Source organism: Piliocolobus tephrosceles, chromosome 21 (genome assembly GCF_002776525.5).
Source record: "Piliocolobus tephrosceles isolate RC106 chromosome 21, ASM277652v3, whole genome shotgun sequence".
In the NCBI taxonomy this organism is placed as follows: Eukaryota; Metazoa; Chordata; class Mammalia; order Primates; family Cercopithecidae; genus Piliocolobus; species Piliocolobus tephrosceles.
The window spans coordinates 27,980,057-27,999,715 of NC_045454.1; the positions used below are offsets into that span (position 1 = coordinate 27,980,057).

General features: G+C 44.3%; 1 protein-coding gene and 1 long non-coding RNA gene across 3 annotated transcripts; one reads left to right on the top strand and one right to left on the bottom strand.

Annotated features, from left to right (window-relative positions):
- Nucleotides 1–777: 777 nt before the first annotated feature.
- On the bottom strand, nt 778–10,905 carry LOC111553898. 2 transcript variants are annotated; one of them, XR_002735111.1, is made up of 4 exons: nt 10,768–10,905; nt 10,133–10,285; nt 4,311–4,481; nt 778–3,246 (listed from the first exon to the last, which is right to left on the bottom strand). It is a non-coding gene; the product is annotated as an uncharacterized LOC111553898 (long non-coding RNA). The 2 variants fall into 2 exon arrangements; XR_004228654.1 differs by lacking the exons at nt 778–3,246; nt 4,311–4,481 and adding an exon at nt 6,756–8,684.
- LOC111553897 (cytochrome b-c1 complex subunit Rieske, mitochondrial) lies at nt 10,756–15,756 on the top strand. The gene is made up of 2 exons (XM_023229030.1): nt 10,756–11,086; nt 14,867–15,756. Exons 1-2 carry the CDS (start codon nt 10,873–10,875, stop codon nt 15,475–15,477), a joined length of 825 nt encoding a protein of 274 aa, XP_023084798.1. The 5' UTR covers nt 10,756–10,872; the 3' UTR covers nt 15,478–15,756.
- Nucleotides 15,757–19,659: the final 3,903 nt, after the last annotated feature.

The following is a 19,659-nucleotide window of genomic DNA, read 5'->3' on the forward strand; positions in this document are numbered from 1 at the left end:
GAGACAGAGCAAGACCCGGTCTCAAAAAAAATAAGTAATAAATAGGCTGGGCTCAGTGGCTCATGTCTGTAATCCCAACACTTTGGGAGGCCAAGGCGGGTAGATCACGTGAGATCAGGAGTTCGAGACCAACCTGGCCAACACTGCAAAAGCCCGTCTTTACTAAAAATACAAAAATTAGCCAGGCAGGATGGCTCACACCTGCAGTCCCACCTATTTGGAAGGCTGAGGCACGAGAATCACTTGAACGTGGGAGGCGGAAGTTGCAGTGAGCCAAGATCATGCCACTGCAGTTCAGCCTGGGCGACAGAGTGAGACTCAGTCTCTGAATAAATAGATAAATAAATGTGCTGATTTGGCTACAGCAGACACCATTAGCTTCCCACAGTAGCAAACAAAGCCAACTGTAAGTGAACAGGCAAAGAAACAAACACTGTTGATTCAGATGGTGATGAAGTCAATAAATAAAAAAATAAAAATCGATTGGAGTGACTGGGAATGACAAGAGGTGTGAAGGGCAGAAAGATCAGGGGTAAAGTGGGTACTAATAATAAGCTCAGTTGAATTGTGCATGCTGGGAAGACAGGAGGCACCCATGAGTGCTGGGGTACCAGGAGCAAGTATGGGAGAATGGAAGAGTTAGAGATGGGGAAGGTGGAGGAGCTGGCCTAGAATTCCAAGTCACTTCCCTCTCTGAATCACAGGCACTCAAACTTAGTGCTATTCCTCCCTATCCTGTCTTCCTTGTGTAGTTGAAATGGATGCAGGTGAGATTTGCTTTTTACTATTTCCCAAATGGAGGTAGACTGATGGATTGACATTTTAATTGTAAAAATAATAATATAAACTCAGTGTAAAAAAGATAACATAGGAAAACAAAGGGCAAAGTCAAAAATAGATGTTAATAAATTCACTATCCAAAGATAATGATTGTTAATCTTTGATGCACATCTTGCTAGACTTTTTTGTTTGCAAACACAGACAGTTACTGACCTGCATACATGCATCCATTTAACAAAAACTTGATCATATACATTCTGATGTATAAGTTGCTTTTTTTCACTTAATGCATTGAGTACCATTTACTATGTCATTAAACACAGATCTATGACATAATTTTAAAAGAGGGCAAAGTGATTTTATGGATGCATCCCCGTCTAACTCATCCTGCATAGTGGACAGGAAATCTGCAGATCATTTTTCATGATTATAAACAATCCTGCTATGAATGTCTTTGCACATTCATCTTCATGTACTTGTCTGATGCTTATTTTGAACACATTCCTACAACCAGGGTGGTTGGGTAAAAGGCTCTGGATTGTGAGTGCAAACTGCAGAATCCCACACATAGAGGACATGGGGGTCCTCAGGCAGGCCTCATGGGAGAGTAGGAGAGCTCACTCTCCCGGGTGAGCAGGGCTCCAGGGCCAGATATGCTGTCTCCAGGATCCCTCTACCTTGTCCGAAGTCCAGGGCTCCCGTGACCTCTGCCTTCCAGTGGCACCTGCAAATTAGACCCCATTGTCTTAGGGTCTGAGTTGCCTTTGCACAAAAGTGCTGAGAAGGGACTGTTGGTGTCTGGCAAGGTATTTTCCTCTCCATGTAGCAAATCTACAAGAAAAGGGGGTTGGGCTACAGTGCACCAACTGGGATCTGAGCTGAGAGGGAACCTAAGACTTGACCTCTAGAACCTTTGGATATTCACATTCCATTCCCTAGATAGCAGAGATCTACCTAGAGCCCCTGTCTCTCGCAGGGCAAGCCAGGGGAATGAATGCCTCTCTCAGCAGGAGCCAAGAGAGGAGACAAGCTTCCCTCCACGGATGCACCTGCCCAGCACTCAGGTCCTAGGATGTTGCCCCACCTGGATCAGCAGCACCGTCCCCCAGTGCCCGCCTTCTCCGCTCATACCTCCAGGTGATCTCTTGTGTTCCTCACCCTTCCCATCCCTCCTGACCCCAGGCACCTCCACGATCCCTTCTGCCCAGGCTTTTGGTTCCATCTCCCATCAGGGTCTCACTGACTGCACTCCATTCTCTCTCCGGAGCACAAGAGGCCTCATATGCATTTGCTGACCCCTTCAGCCAGCACAAATTTGCTGTCTCTCTCTGCGTGCCTAAAGTTCCATTAGAGGTGGAATAGAAGGAACCCAGTCACTCTTACACAGCTGAGGACACAGCAATACTTCTTTGTGGAGTGCAAGACTCTATCCCTGCCTTAAGGAGTTTATTTGGTGGAGACAAGGCAGAGAAGGTAGGGCGGTTTATTTCAGCCTAAGAGAGGGCATCCACAGCACATCCCACAGCCGTCCACAGGAAGAGGATTAGAAATAGAACAGTAGCTGTAAAATACTCATCCACACGCACTGAACACTGCCAGAGGCCGTGCCAACATAACCAAGTTCAAGCCGGTACCATGCACTGCACGACAGCCAGTACGTCAAGAGACAAGGAGTTGGGTCAAGGGAGGGGGCTTTGTTTTGGAAAGCCAGCAACTGAGAAGGTGGTGGGCCAGTGTCCTAAAGAACTGTCTGAAGTTACTATGAATTTCAGCCTCCTTTTACATGGGAGGAGAGGAGGGGGTTGAGGTTAGGATGTGACCGATGACAACGGACATCTGGGCAGCAGCGAGGGTCTGAGGGGCCTGGAGACGTGTTTGTCCTTGGTCGAGTCCTAGTGCTCATGTGCATCTTTAACACACAGTGTTGCTCATGGGATGCCCTCCTTATCTCCTTGGGGGTGAGCGTTCAGAAGGAACTGTGGTCCTCCTTGCTTTAAACTAGAAACAAGAGTCCTCCCACAGTTAGCTTGGTTTATGTGCACAGATCAGCAAGAGCAGTTAACCTAGAAGATGTCACCACAGGGGGTGGGTTAGGAGCAAAACACTTGTCACATGAGACCTTCTTTTCACTTCTCTACCAAGGGCACATTCTTGCCTTCCCCTTTATACACACTCCTGTAACCCCCATCTTGCCAGGAGGTTGGATGTGTCTCCAGGTCTGCCCAAGTCCACCAGGGCTTCCTGCAGGATGTGGAGTTTGTGCCAGACCTTGAACCAGAGATGAATGAGGCAGAAGATGGAGGGGGCTCCAGGTTAGGCCCAGCACAGGGCCAGGTAGAAAGGAGAGTAGCTTTGGCCTCTGCATAGAACCACCAGGTCCATGATCCAGTCTTGCCTCTTCCGCCATCCCCATCCCTTCCAGCTCTGGCATTCATGGAACAAATCATCAGTTATTTGGATTCAAATCTGACAAATGAAATTGCAAAGAATTAAATAAGTTGTAGATCAATACTATCTGAACGATCAATTAATCATTCTCTGTAATTAAAACTACCAATTCCTAACAACTTTCAGTTATATTTTATTGCACCATTTCTAATTCAGAGCTTTCGGCAGTTGTATTGATTGCAGGTACACTTACCTGGTAATCAAATAATTTATTAATCAGCAAACTTCATTATGGAATATCTGGTTTAATTACAGTCACATTGACTCAGAAGGCTGGTTTAGTTCAGCCTGAGTTTTATTTTTATTTTATTTTACTTTTTTGAGACAGAGTTTTGCTCTCGCTGCCCAGGCTGGAGTGCAATGGCGCGATCTTGGCTCACTGAAACCTCCACCTCCTGGGTTCAAGTGATTCTCCTGCCTCAGCCTCCCAAGTAGCTGGGATTACAGGCGCCTGCCACCATGCCCAGCTAATTTTTTGTATTTTTAGTAGAGACAAGGTTTCACCATGTTGGTCAGGCTAGTCTTGAGATCCTGACCTCAGGTGATCCACTGGCCGTGGTCTCCCAAAGTGCTGGAATTACAGGCATGTGATATCCTGCCCAGCCCAACTTGAGTTTTATTTTAAAGATGCTGGAGGTTTGCCATTACCTGGTTGTATACATCACACAAAGTTCCTTCTTTTGTGAAAAATAATTGTAAAAAAATAGGTGTGTGTACTTAAAAGCAGGTAAATGGATAAACTCAAGTGGTTCCTCAGAATTATGTTTTAACTATAATCTTTTTCATGGAGGTTTTGCAACTTAATTTATTCCCAGCATGCTTAGAAAAGTGCTGTCAAGATGCAGGGATGAAAAGGCCTTTGGGTAAATGGGTGCTGCCTTCATTAGTACCTTGAAACACAAATTAAATCCCAAGCACATCACAATTTGCTTTCCTGCATCTACCAATTTTGAAACAGCCCAAATAAAATGTCTCATTTTCTTTGTGAATTTATTATTTCGACTGTTCATGCTGGACACCTGGTGGTTTGATTTAACTTGCCTTAATGTTTTGGGGCATCATTAGGAGAGGGAAATGAGGACCTGTAATTGCGTGTGCAGACCCTGCAGGTGGGCTGGAGCTCTGGGTGGGCTGGAGCCTCCTTCCTGCTCCCCTTGCTCATATTCAAGGTCCCCAGGGCTGTCTGGGGTTGTCTTGGAGACTCAGGGAGCCAGTTCCTCCCCAGGAAGAAGAGGGCTCTGGCGGGCTTCCCTCTGCAAAGACACAACGTGGGCATCAGTCTCTGGATCTCGGCTTCTCCTGAGTGATGGGCAAAACTTCCACAGAGGTGTTGAGCTGGGTCGCAGCTGAGTGGATCCAGCACTTCAGGCTTGAGAACAAGACGACTGAAGGTAGGGAGCTGTGGGACCACTGAGAAGGACAGAGGCTGAGGTGGGGGGAGGGAGACGCTGGGGAGCTGTGGGACCACTGAGAAGGACAGAGGTGGAGGTGGGAGGAGAGCAAAAACTGACATTACCACCTTCTCTGTCCTCTACAAACTGTCCAAGGACTTTCAGAGCCATATCCCTTCAACTTATCCCCTACCCCCTGAAATCTTCCTTCCCTCCAAAAAACGTTCAATTCTCCATCAAAACAATTCATCCTAGACCTGTCTCTCTCAGAGTACTCCTCACTCTTCAGGGAGAGCCGGGGGAAGTCCCTAACAGCACGCAGAAAGGATGGCAATTTGGAACACGGAGTGGATTACATGCCAAGGGCTTCTGTGCAGCCACACGCTTACACACCTTCTACCCGTATCCTCACAGAGTCCTCCGATAGTTCCAGTCAGCGGGTGAGCAGCCAGACGGCACCATCCTTGCTCTACCTCCCCGTTGCTGGCTCTCGTTGTCCTTATTCTTGCAGAAAGTCCAAATTCTTAGCACAGTGTGCAAAGCATGAGCCCTCCAGGTCAGGGCCTGAATTAGGTTATCTCTGAGTTCCCTCTGAGCCATAGCACCCTGTCCCATGAGCCCAGAACTCCCTGCCCCTCGTCCTTTCTTTCCTCCATAGAACGTACCACCATCTCGTATATTACACATTTGGTGGTTGTCTAGTTTCTGCAAGTAAAATATAAGGTTCTGGGGGCCACACACATTTGACTGCTGTGTTCGTGGCTGTCTCTCTCATCAGTAGTGGACACACAGCGTTGCATATAGTCACTGTACACAAATCTTCTGAATGGATGAATGATCCATCTCCAAGGGCCCTTAATTACAATCACAACCAACTAACTTAGCAATCTGAAAGCCTTCTTTCATCTTCACAACCAACCTTTGAGATAGGTATTCTTATCTCCATCCTCAGATGAGGACACCAGGGCTCAGAGGGCATCAGTCACTTGCCCAAGTGACTCCAGCAATCAGAGGACTTGGGATCACACTTAGGCCGCCTGACTCAAGAGGCCAGGCTCTTGCAAAGTATTTGAAACAAATGAGTTCAATTAATTCCACAAATTTTCAGGGGGCACATAATACGATCCAGGTGTAAAAAACATTGGGGGACTTTTGGTGCTACTGCAGCAGCCTGCTTGGCAAGAGATGGATGGGTGGCTGATAGGGAAACTGATAGGGTTTTCAACAAAGCCTGAAATTAATCATACTTAATGAATGTAACTAATGTGATGAAAGAATGAGCGATTAAAATATTAGCACATCTGAACTTCTCCTCCCTGGCTAATTTCTTCTCCTCCCTAGGGTTACCATCTTTCGAAGAAGTAGGGGCACAGAATTACGGAAACGGGTTTTATGGAACACAAATGCCTTTTAAATGACTTAGATTAAGGACAATCTGTGCAGTTCTTAAGTGGCTGTCCATCTTCACATCTCGCTGCTCAAGCGAAGGACGTGGGCTGAGGGGAGAGGCTGAAACTGTCACGATGGCTGCAACTGGAAATGGGAAGCCAGGCATCTCCCGGGGTAATTGTGTGGAAACAGGAGACAGGCGTGGGATCCCTTCAGCAGGGAGGTGGCTGCCTTTCTGCGTGGGCAAGTAGCTGGGAGGCATGTTCCCTGGGGACAAGGCAAAGGCATCTTGCTGGCTTTGCACATTATGCAGGATCACAGGCAGAATTACCCAGTGACAAATTTGTTTTGAGGATGACAAATGCAGAATCCTAGCACATTCGCCTTAGAGCTCCCCTCCCTATCCGCACCCCCTACACACATTGCCCAGATGAACACATCAAGACTAGGGAAGAGGGCTGGGCACGGTGGTTCGCATCTGTAATCCCAGCACTTTGGGAAGCTGTGGCGGGCGGATCACGTGAGGTCAAGAGTTTGAGACCAGCCTGGCCAACATGGCAAAACCCCATCTCTACTAAAAATACAAAAATTAGCTGGGCGTGGTGGAACGTGCCTGTGATCCCAGCTACTTGGGAGGCTGAGGCAAAATTGCTTGAACCCAGGAGGCAGAGGTTGCAGTGAGCCAAGATCACACCACTGCACTCTAGCCTGGGCAACAGAGCAAAACTTCGTCCCCAAAAAAAAAAAAAAAAAAGAAAAGAAAAGACTGTAGGGAACAGGAAGTATCTAGACTACTACAATTCACACTAGGAGATTCCCCTGCGTATCGGTATTCTGCTCTGTTACTCTCCGGAATCAATCGATCATGCTTGTGCAAGTAATCATATAAATCTGAGGTCCCAAACTCGAGGCCTCAGCAGATGGGCAGGTAACGGAACTGAATGGACGCAGTGGGAAAGGACCTAGACCACCAAGCAGCTACCTACCCTGGCTGACAGCACTCCACCGTCTTTCTCTATGTTGAGGACATGGGCCTCGAGTGGCTTAAAATAATGCACTTTTATTATTTTACAATTCTGGAGGTCTGAAGCCTAACATGGGTCTGTAGGGCTGCACTTCTTCTAGAGACTTTAAGGGAGACTGTTTCCTTTCCATTTCCAGCTCCACCTCTGCCTGCAGGCCCCTCCTCTGGCTCCACCCTCAAAGCCAGCAGTGTGGCATTTCTGTCCTCTCACCTCTTGCTTCCCTCCTCTAAGACCCTATGAACACGCTGCACCCACCTGGACAGTGCAGGAAGACTCTCTGATATGGTTTGGCTCTGTGTCCCCACCCAGATCTCACCTTGAATTGTTACAATCCCCTTGAATTGTAACCAAGGCGGGACCAGGTGGAGGTGATGGATCACGGGGGCGGTTTTCCCCATGTTGTTCTCATGATAGTGAGTTATCATGAGATCTGATAGTTTTATAAGGTGTTTCCCCCTTCGCTGGGCTCTTATTCTCTCTCCTGCCACCCTGTGAACAAGTCCCTCCGGCCATGATTGTAAATTTCCTGAGGGCACCCCCAACCTGCCGTGCTGAGCTGTGAGTCAATTAAACCTCTTTTCTTTGTAAATTACCCAGTCTCAGGTATTTCTTCATAGCTGCATGACAAGGACTAATACACTCTCCCTATTTCAATCTCCAATCACAGTTACAACATTCCTTTGCCATGTAAAGTAACATATTCCCAGGTTCCAGGGATTAGGCTGCAGACATTTTTGTGGGGAGGCATTATTCCATCTACCACAGTTTGTATGTGGGAATACTCACAATTTGCAAATGGTAGCAAATAATTCTGAGGTTCATAGCACTGTGTATGCCATATCACCAGGTGTCTCTGGGCAGAAATGAGTGGGGACAGAGTGAATCTCCAGTCCATGACTTCTGACCTCTGATTTAAACAGTATTTGTTAAAAGGAAGGCTTGGCGTCATGCTTCCTTCTGCCTTGTTCATACATACGCATTGCTTGTCAGACTTCCAGGGAACTGAGAAGCTTACCAAGCATTTATGTTCCTAGGCCTGTGGCTATTTTTTCCCCTCAGTTTACAAAACTAACAATGTTTATTAAGCTCTCATTGTATGCCAGTGTGCTAAATATTTCACATGAATTCTTTCTTTTAATTTGCACAGCAATCTCATTTTTATCCCTGTTTTTTACAAATAAGAAATCTGACACTCAGTAACGTTGCCCAACATCACACAGGTAGTAAGGGGCAGAGCTGGCATGAAAGTCAGGCTGTCTGGCTCCAGAGTGAGCTGATACATGAAAGCTAAAACCCTCTTCAGTTAAATAACAACCACTGAGGGGTTGCAGTGGTGTGCACCTGTAGGCCCAGCTACTCTGGAGGCTAAGGTAGGAGGGTTGCTTGAGGCCAGGAGTTTGAGACCAGCCTGGGCAACATAGCAAGACCCTCATCTACCAAGTGGAACCCAGGTTGGCCTACAGAAGTCCAAGTTCCAGTAAGCCTGCCACTCCTGGACATTGGCCTCCTTCTTCCACGAGAGGACAGACGTTCCACTATACGGTTACCCTTCTCTCTGCTGCAACACTGGACTAGAACCACTACCAGATGGGTTCTTATCAATGTGTCTTTGGGCAGGTCATTTGTCTTCTCTGAGTCATAGTTTCTTCATCTAGAAAATAGGAAGTTATTATGATTATGGATATTTACATACTGTGTGCCAGGCACAGTCCTAGGCATTTTACATATATTAATTCATTTCATCCTTAAAATAACTCTCTAGGGTAGACCCTGTTATTATCTCTGTTTTACAAGAGAAAGACTGAGAGGTACACACAGAGATTCAATAACTTGCCCTAGGGCACAGCTACTGAGTGGTGAAACTAAAATTGAATGCAGGAAGTCTGGAGATAATTCCTATTCTGTTCACCCAACTGGGACATTGTGGACATTGTGAAGGTTTTGTGAAGACTCCTTCATTCATTCATTCACTCGTTCATTCATTCATTTTTCATTTACTCTTACCAACTCAGAGGACAGTTGTGATATTATTTCATGTGAAGCACTCAAACCATGCATGGTGTGTGACAACTTCTCTGGAAATGCCTTTTATCCTAAGGTTGTTGCCAGGGGAGAGCACTGAGCCAGCTGTGTGATGAGCCTGGCCAGGGTGCCCCTGAGGAGGCAGCCCCCAGTCTGGAGAGTACAATATAGTCCCTTGGGCTATAAGGCTGGGAAAAGCCCAGGCCCTAAGAGGAGTCATAGGAAGGTCAAAGGGGAAAACTGTCAGTACACTTTGGACTTGGCGTGAGGAATAACGGTGAGTCAGCAAGGATCAAGGGAAGGCTTCTAAGAGGAGGTGGCATTTCAGATAAAAACACTACCAGCAAATCCTCACTTGGTGCTGCCTGTGTGCTGGGCCTGCTTGTAGGTGCTTTACACATTTCGGTACATTTACTCCTCCTAGTAACTTTACAACACACATGGCATCATTACTGCCCCCATTTGGCAGGTGAGGAAACTGAGGCACAGAGAGGTGAAGGAATTTGTCCAGATCACAGAGCCCATACACAGCACAGAGCCAATTCTGTGCACTGCTTATATTAACATTTACTTAATATTTAAATCATTTTTGACCTAAATAAATGAAAAACTTTATCTCAGTATAGTACTGAGAATAGAAAACCAGTATGGAAAGAAAATCAATACTATGAACCATACAATGAAATCACTCTAGACTCAGTTGTCTGATAAGAGCTTCTAATTCAAGATCTTTTCTGTTAAAAGTGGGAGATAAGTGTAGAGAGGAATTAAAGATATATTAGGATCAAACTGAGGCCAAGTGCATTGGCTCATGCCTATAATCCCAGTACTTTGGGAGGCAGAGACAGGATTCCTTGAGGCCAGGAGTTTGAGACTGGACTAGGCAATATAGTGAGACCCCATCTGTACATGTGTGTGTGTGTGTGTTTTAATTAAAGATATATTAGTACCAAACAGACTTTCTCATTGGTGCAATCAGGATTGAAAGAGAAAAACAAAACAAAACAAAAACGTTCTCAAGATGTGATGGAAAGTGAATGAGCCAACTCTGCATCCTCTAAAATTCTAAAATCTTACTTGGGGAAACAGTGGTGTCACTGAAGAGCCCAGGAGACAGATTACCCTGCTTCACATTTTGCTGGCTATCCAGTTCCGGGAAAAGAATCTCTCTACACCGCGGTTTCTTCATGGGCAAAATGCTGATACTAATAGCTTTGACTTCATAGAGACCTTGATAACAAATGAAAGAAGGTAGGTATAATAAAACACAAAACCAAATACACAGCGAATGCTTAATAAACATAATCCATTAGCATTATCGAGTTTTGCACAGATGCCTCTGGCCTTTTTGTTGTTGTTGCTGTTAGACGAAGATAACAAAAATCATCATAGTAAAAACATAGCGATTACTATGTGCTGGACTTTGTCCTAGTTGAGATATATTACCATCCTAAGTTAAACTATAATCGTTTATTGTTATCTTTAGGTCTTCCTAGATGAAATTTTTACTCTAAAGGATCGTAAAGTCGGCCCATCGGATGTCACTGGGGTCCCCTGTTCAGCCCTCTCTTTCTTCTGGGCATCTCTCCGGACACAGACCAAGTGGCACCGGGACTGACAGGTTGGCCGCAAGCCCCGCCCCCAGCGAGGGCTTGTAGCCCCGTCCCCCGACGCAGCGCCTCTCCAGGTTTGCCCCGCCCCGCAAGACTTACTTTCCGGCGGCGCGCTGACGCCACGCGTCCCGCGCCTCTTCGCGCCTGCGCCGTGGTTGGAAGGTCGTTCCTGTGACCGGCTTGGCGGTTGGAGCAGCTGTCGCCATGTTGTCGGTCGCAGCCCGCTCGGGCCCGTTCGCGCCCGTCCTGTCGGCCACGTCCCGCGGGGTGGCGGGCGCGCTGCGGCCCTTGGTGCAGGCCGCGGTGCCCGCCACCCCGGAGCCGCCTGTGCTGGACCTGAAGCGGCCCTTCCTCAGCCGGGAGTCGCTGAGCGGCCAGGCCGTGCGCCGGCCTTTGGTCGCCTCCGTGGGCCTCAATGGTGAGCCGGGGCGAGGGCCGCGAGCGGGGCTGAGGGTCTCTCGGTGCCCGATCCTCTGGCCCCCATCAGGGAGCGGCCGCGGGTGCACGAGCGGAGCCTGAATCAGGTCGGGCTGGGCGGCCTCCGCGACGCTGGGCCTGACACCCGGGCCCGGGTTGTCTTTCGGGGGCCGGCCTGGACTCGCGTCCGCCGGCTCCGCCTAGTTCCTCCTGGGCGGAGTTCACGAGCTCTGCAGTTCGGGTGCTCCGGCCGCCTCTGAGGGGTTTTGTTGCTTGCAGGTCGTTTGACCTTGGGCAAGTTTCTAAACGTACTTCTGTGGAATGGATTCATATCTTCACCAAATTTGTAGTGGTGTCGTGAGGCTTAGATGGACGAATTCTACGTAAAGCCATTAGCACAGTTTGGGCACTTACATGCTTAAGAAGTGGAAACTTACTAATATTTGGGAAGTTGGTCTTCTCACCACTACCGACCCCTTCAGTGTCCTTCCCCTTCACCCCCCCACCAAAAAAAAAAAAAGACATACACAAGGTCAGTTACAGTGTAGTGTCACAACATAATCAGTCCTCAAGAACGGGCAGAGATTGATGACTTTTACATTTCACAGATGGGAAAACAGATGAGGTAGACTGACTCGCACCAGGCAGGATCCGTGGTGTGGACATGTGGTAGCAGGGATTTGACAAGACGGATTGTCGTAGCCACTGAGCTCTTCGCAGGGGCTGTTCCACACCCTCTGTCCTTAGATCCCGGTTTATCTTCTTTGCCTCGCCTTCCATCTTTACTTGGCCCGGTGTCGGAGATAGAGAAATGGCAGCCTGTGGGCAGTGTGCCTGCAGGCTTTGTAGTTTTCAGAAAAACTGGAAAGACTAAGGGCATCTCTTAAAATGCTGGAAGCTGGCAATACTGGGATCTAATTTCTACTTGGGAAAAGTCCATAGCGTGCTGTGTAGTGGCCGTCCCCGCAGTTGGAACAAGTGGTCTTCTCCAGTTTGTCACAGTCTTTACTAGGTCTGCGTGTTTCATTGTGTTACCAACCTGGCTCCATTGATAGCTGTTTGTGACTCTTCCCCTATGCGCTAACCAAATTGCCCCACACTTTTCTTTTCACTCTGCCTTCACTCACCCTAGGCTCTGCACTTTCTCCATGGTCCTTCCACTAAGTTGCTACATATCCACATGTTTTCCTTACCCATCTTTTCAATCTCATTTAAGGATCAGCTGAATAAAGTTTTTATTTGCTGATTTGTCTGTCTTTATAGCACATACACTTTACACTCTGTATTGTGTTTATTGGTAACTCCTCCAACCTTGGGCTTAAGGGCATAGAAAAGGTAATGTCTTCTTTATTTTTCTATCTTTCACAACGTCGGATTTTGTATACAGTTAGTGCAAAGCATTTGTGAATGAGTATTTAAGGGGCACCAGTGGGTTTTGAAGAAACTGTCCATGGCGGGTGTAGAGTACCCTAGCCCATCCTTGGGACCTGGAGGTGAGAAGGAAGGAAGGAGAACATTTCAATAGCAATAGAAAAGCATCTTTGGAATTTGTCATATTGCTAGAGTTTCTTCAAAAAATTGGAGGCTCACCTGACTTAAGAAATTTTTTTTTAGAAACAGGCAAATAATGTAGGACCGTGAGGCAAAAACCTTTTCTGTAATCATTTCAGCCTGTAATTTAAGTTCACGTTATAACCTGTCTAGGTGGTTTATGGAAAGATGGTTAATGGAAGGGGAGGGGTTGGATCTGGAGAAGATTGTTGAGTTGGAGAGGAAGGTTGTACTATTTTCATGCAGATTTCCAAGGCGCATTGGAGCTCACCTTAAAATAGAACTTGTTTTGTTAAAATTCCTTAAATTTTATCCTTTAAGTGTTTGATTTTGCTTTAGGTTAGAATTAAATCTAGCATCTTACTAAAAGGCAGACCTAATGCAGCTCATATAAATATTTGGAGAATGATTTTTGCAATAGGGCAATTTAATTTCTGAAAGGATTCTTGGTGGTGTGGTCTACTAAAGTGTAACCAGCTAGGTAGAGTGGGAGGAGACTTTTGCCACCAAATCTCTGAATGAGAAGTGCAAAGCCATTTTATTGAATTTTCTTACACATTTCCTTGAATAGTGTTAAGGATTGTTTTTAATGTAGAAGTATGAACTTTTGATTCCTTTATCTTTTAGGTAGGAAACACATCTTTTCTGTAATCCCAGGCAGTGCTAGGAGCAAGTAATTTATGCTTAATTCCAAATGTCAGTGTATATGGCAGGTTAGCATTTATTTGTTAGAGTAGTAGTATAGGATGTAATGTCACTTTGACTCCACAGATTCTGGAATGTGAATCTCACGTTGCCATTATCTGTGTCCTGGTCGTCTTCAGAAAATGATTTAGTCGGTCAGAAAAGCATACGGAGTGATTTTGGTAGGCTTCACTATTGTTTGTGAATACTTCTGGCTTCCGTAAAGTTATTGACTTGAGAATCATGTGAAAAGCAGTTCAAGTATTCCGTATTGTAATGTTTGACTACTCAAGGAAGTTCAGTATATTAGGAAGATATCCTAGTAGAGCAAGGTAGAATTGCAGTTTATTACAATAAAAATGCATCTTAAAAGAAATCTTTATTTTGGAAACACGTTTTCTAAAGGAGAAGTTTTAGTGTCCCCTTTTTTAAAAAGGAAACTTTGTGGCAAATTTTTTAAGATGAATGTACAATCTGCAGAGAGGTTTGCTTCCTGAAACATACTTAAAGGTGGTACTAGTTTAAAAAGTTTTTTCGTCAGATATTTAAAAATAGTATGGGAGAGAAGGATGTCACTGTGTCGTGTTTTTGTTTTTTAAACTACCAAAGAAACTACTTGCTCCCAAAGTACTACATAGTAATTATTTAACATTCATTTGGGCTCTTTTATGGCCTACACTAGAAGTGCCCCAGTTAAGAGAACTACAGCACTGAAAAGGAAAGATAATACCCCTGCTTTTACAGTAACTATTGCCCTTTAGTGAATAGGGGCAGATATAAAAATTTTGCCCTTTTTTCCCCTCGCTAAATCAAAATAATTAGTTCTTTTGCAGATTTCATTGTATTTTGAGAGCTCTGATAAGGATGTCTTTCTCTGCCTATTAGTGGTTTTAAGTTAAAGTAATACTATTTATACCCTAGAGTATAAAATAGAAACCTTAATTTTTCTGCAACTAGAGTTATACAGTTCACAGGATGTTTATTATTGTGTCATTATTGTTTTATGATTTGTTAACAGTTTTTTTCCGAGAACATAGATTGGACTATAAGGGGTGGACATTTGCCTTAATAAGGTGATCGCACGTCAACTTACTGTGTGGACTAGATGAGTTTTAGGGCCTCCTTCTAATCCAGAGAGTATGGGAGGTATTTAGCATGATTTATATAGCATGTCTTGGCAGTTGACTTTTCGGAAACTTTGAAGTATTACTGTTTATTTTACGGTTTAACGTTTTTAGCGCGATGCACTGAGATGTTGTGAATCCTGAATCAGCAATGTTCAAGCAACCAGGAGTAGCTCAATTTACAAATAGTATCTTGTGATTTCATACCAGTCTGATAGGTAGTGGTTCACTTCATTTCATTTTTGAGATTTTATATGCTAGCACCGCCAGTTTGACTTGTTCTGAGACCCAGTGAGTGCCATGTTTCACATTTTTAGAATTTGATTTTTTACCTGTGGATCCATAAAAGACTGTTTCTTGATGTATACTCCCTTCAGGATACTCATCTAATTGTGTTTTTTAACCTTCTGCTTGTCTTGCAGTCCCTGCCTCTGTTTGTTATTCTCACACAGACGTCAAGGTGCCTGATTTCTGTGACTACCGCCGCCCTGAAGTTTTAGATAGTACGAAGTCTTCCAGAGAGAGCAGCGAGGCTAGGAAAAGTTTCTCCTATATGGTAACTGCAGTAACTACTGTGGGTGTTGCATATGCTGCCAAGAATGCCGTCACCCAGTTCGTTTCCAGCATGAGTGCTTCTGCTGATGTGTTGGCCATGGCGAAAATCGAAATCAAGTTATCCGATATTCCAGAAGGCAAGAACATGGCTTTCAAATGGAGAGGCAAACCCCTGTTTGTGCGTCATAGAACCCAGAAGGAAATTGAGCAGGAAGCTGCAGTTGAATTGTCCCAGTTGAGGGACCCACAGCATGATCTAGATCGAGTAAAGAAACCTGAATGGGTTATCCTGATAGGTGTTTGCACTCATCTTGGTTGTGTACCCATTGCAAATGCAGGAGATTTTGGTGGTTATTACTGCCCTTGCCATGGGTCACATTATGATGCATCTGGCAGGATCAGATTGGGCCCTGCTCCTCTCAACCTTGAAGTCCCCACGTATGAGTTCACCAGTGACGATATGGTGGTTGTTGGTTAGAGACTTGGACTCAAGTCATAGGCTTCTTTCAGTCTTTATGTCACCTTAGAAGACTTATTTGAGAGCAAGCCTTCTGTACTTGAAGTTGATTTGAAATATGTAAGAATTGATGATGTATTTGCAAACATTAATGTGAAGTAAATTGAATTTAATGTTGAATACTTTCAAGCATTCACTTAATAAAGCCACTGTTAAGCATTGTTACGCTCAGTCATACACTTGAAAGGTACAATGTCTTTTAGCTAATTCTAATTAAAAATTACAGACTGGTGTACAATATACTTGTGAAATCTGTAACTGACTTTATCTTTTTGCCCAAATATTTGCTTCCTGCTTTGCGTCAGGGACAGATTCTGCAGAGCTCATTGTTGAGATGAAGTAAAATAAACGTGTCATCTCTAAGTCCTGGGAGGTATCTATGGCATTGACAGAAACAGTAGTATCTAGGTATTTCTTATTCACCGGACTTGGTAAGAGTACTCGCTATGCGTTTCCTCCCTACTGTGTAAGCTGTATGATAATGTCAGTTCTAATCTGTGGGAAAGAGTCCTGAATGAGGCATTAGTAGCTCTGAGGGTTTATCTTCAGGTCTGGTCTGCTGGTTTTTCTCCTTAAGTGACAAGCCAGGAAATTTTATTAGTCCCTTATGAGTGTAAATTAATACTTAAAAATCATTTAGTCTTAATAGGCAGTGATGGGATATTATCTGAGAGAAGCTTTCCAAAGTGAGAGTGCTCTGCCATTTCTTTCATTTCGTGTGTGGATCATTATGTCCCCAAAGCTCCTGCATCCACTCTTATCAGGAGGCAGAAAGGGAGCATCTGAGACCTAACATTGCCTGCATGCAGAAGTGGTCCTGCTGGGTTTGTTTCTGTAGTGATGACACAATGTTTTTTCCTGTTGGGTTTAGTTACTCAGCACTTTTCGCTGTAAGATGGAATGGAACCAGATGCAGAGCACATCAGAATTCACATCTATTTTCTTCTGCCTCCAGTTATGCAGGTGAAACAAGACTCAGGTCTACTTTCTCCTGGGATATGCGAGTGGGCTTTGTCCTTTGAGAATCACAGCCACTTTTTGATGCGTTTGTCTTTACTGTTTGGAGGTGGGCCAGTCATATGCTTTACTGAGTCCACCTGATGATCTCATGTACACTTTTTTAAAATTGCAAAAGTGGTTAGGTTAGGTCTGCCCAAAGGGAACTGACCATCCAGGATTCCAGTCTTTGATGTTAATAGCTATGTGTTGACAGAAAAAAGAAAACGTCAAACTTCCTATGCTTATGAGTAGATACTAGTCTTTGCTTCATTTTTACCATTCTAGAAATGAAATTAGCATGTGTGATAACTGGTGGGACACAGAAGTATTTTATATTCTGTGTCTCTAGATAGTGGAGGCACTCTTTGGATTGGGGATTGGAGGAGGGGTTGGTGGCAAGAGTTGGAATGTGAAACATTGAGCTGTGAGGGGAACACAGGTCCACACACTAAAAAACTTGTGCTGCTAAAAATGTCAACAGCATCCCCTCCCTATAAATACTGATACCCCTTATCACCTCCCACCCCGAAGTGATACCTTGAAATTTTATATGGCAGTGGAGGACAGAAGTAGGAAGTTTGCAGGTCCCTAAGGTACTCAGTGCCAGAATTGCTGTATTTGGTGGCTGCTTACTTCATCTATCATATTTAGAGTTGGATGGTGGGATGCTGTTAAATCCTAGTAGCCCATTTAGTTTTTAAAGAAGGCTTTGTTCCACAAGTGACAGGACAAGTCAAGTCACTTCTTGCTACTTTGCTGAATGGATACGGCAGACGTGTGTTAACATTTTTACCATTCTGTGAAAACAAAATCGTAGATATTAGGGGGAAATGACTACAGAATAAACCTGACCAGTTAGCGCCCTGACATCAGATCGTTTACATGTACTGCATTTTACTGGGGATGATTCTTGGGACAATCTTGAGAGCCAAGCTTTTTCATTACGCTTTAAAAAGTGTTATAAAAATGGCCTTTTTAAAAATGTTGCCTTATTTGTTAAAGATAACATCAAATTTTCTTTGGTCTTTTCTGAGTATACCCTTGTAAAATCTTTGACTCATTCTGAGTGTGTAGAGGGCATTTGTCCTGATTGGATCAAAATGTGCTTTAGTACCCTCATTTTTCTAAACTGTAGAAACATAGTATTTAAATATCAGAAGTAATTCTTCATTCTCACAGTATTAAATTTCATTTTCTGTATTTTCATGTCATTTGAATTTCATTGCATTTTGTATATTAACCCAAAATAATGTTTGTATTTTTTGGACTGCTATCCTTAGCCCACTGTTCTAACACACTTTATCACCACCTATTTGCTAGCGACTCCCCTCGACCACTTCCCTGAGTTTCATATTCTTGTGCTTACTGGGCATCTATGGATGTCCTGTTAACACCTTAAACTGTCTGAAATGAAAAGACGTCATCTCTTTCCCATGAACCAGCTTCTCTACTTCAGTCAGTGCCCTCTCCATCTACCTTGTTAACTACCCGGCAAGTGAAAAACCTGCTAGTCTTCCCTGCCTCCTTTCCATTATCTCCTCTCCACTTTGCACCAAGTCAGCCAATTTACTTTTTTAATTTTTTTGAGACAGTGTCTCACTGTTGCTCACGCTGGAGTACAATGGCGTGCTCTTGGCTCACTGCAACCTCCACCTCCCAGGTTCAAGTGATTCTCCTGTCTCAGCCTCCTGAGTAGCTGGGATTACAGGCATACGCTGCCATGTCAGGTTAATATTTTGTATTTTAGTAGAGATGGGGTGTCACTGTGTTGCCCAGGCTGGTTTCGAACCCTTGAGCTCGGGGAATCCACCTGCCTCAGCCTCCCAAAATGCTGGGATTACAGGCCTGAGTCACTGCGTCCGGCCCGCTAATTTACTTATAACAAGACCATTACTGTCTGTGTCATCTGTAGCATTCTAATAATGGCTAACTTTTTGAGCACCCATTACTGACCACTAGGCTAAGTGTACATTAAGTATATGGTCTCTCTTAATCTTTAAGAAACCCAGAATGTCAGATAATGTTGCTATTTCTTGTTTACAGATGGGGAAACTGAGGCACACCAAAGTTTCTTTTCTACAACCATACCTGGTAGGTTTGTTGAGCCAAAATTTTTATTGTAACCCAAGGAGTCTCAAGTCCAGAGCCTATAACCTGATCCCCATTTTATACTCTAGTGTTTTAATTGAGGCTTTGTTAAGTCTTGCCTAGTCTACTGCAGTAAAATTCCAGATAGATCTTTTCTCCCAATTCTGTCCCCATAAAATTTGTCCTCCATGTAGCTGCCAAGTAGTGTGGAGGTTAAGAATATGACATCGGTTTTGGATTCCAGTCCTGGCTCTGCCATTTCCTAGATGTGTGACCTGACATAAATTACTCAATCCGTTCCTCTTCCTTCATCTGAAAAATAATACCTACTCAGGGTTGTTTTAGGAAGTAGCACATTAGTATGTGTTAAGGGATATGTCAAAACTCCTTATACAAGGTCCTCACCTGCATCCCATCAGTAAACCACTTGCTCTAGTAACAGAATTTACTCGTAACCTACATTCTTTGTAGTTTTCTCTCAGTCTCTTCCCAAGCTCTCCCTTCTGCCTGTTTTCCTCTTCTTATCTTTATTTTAGCTGTTTCATCCACTGCCTGCCTATCTGCTTAGGTGCAGCGCCCTGCAGGAAGCCTTCCCTATCTCACAGGCCCTTTCCCAGTTAAATTTTTCCAAAATAACCAGGAAATATCCATTGTGGTATTTATATTAACCTCTTTTGTAAAGCTCACGTTCCTGGGTTGTCTCCCCTCTACCACCAGACTGAGGGCTGAGGCCCATGGCAACTACTCAGCCGTAGAGTTGTGTGCTCTAAATGAAAAAAAAAAAAAAAAAAAAAAAGTGAATTTCTGAGTGGCATTTGAAAGGAAGATTTTCCAAAGAGTATTGTGTAAACATCAGGACTAGAAAAAAAAAGAAGAAAAAAATCAGTGTATCTTAGTTATCTTTCCAGGACTTGAGGTCGGAGGAGATATTACAGTATATTTCGGATTTAAATTTAAACCATTCCCATAAGAAAAACTTGAAAAGCATAAATAATGAATTAAAGATCTTGAAAACTGAGATTTTAGTTTAGTTATGTTTGTTTTGTAATTAATGTT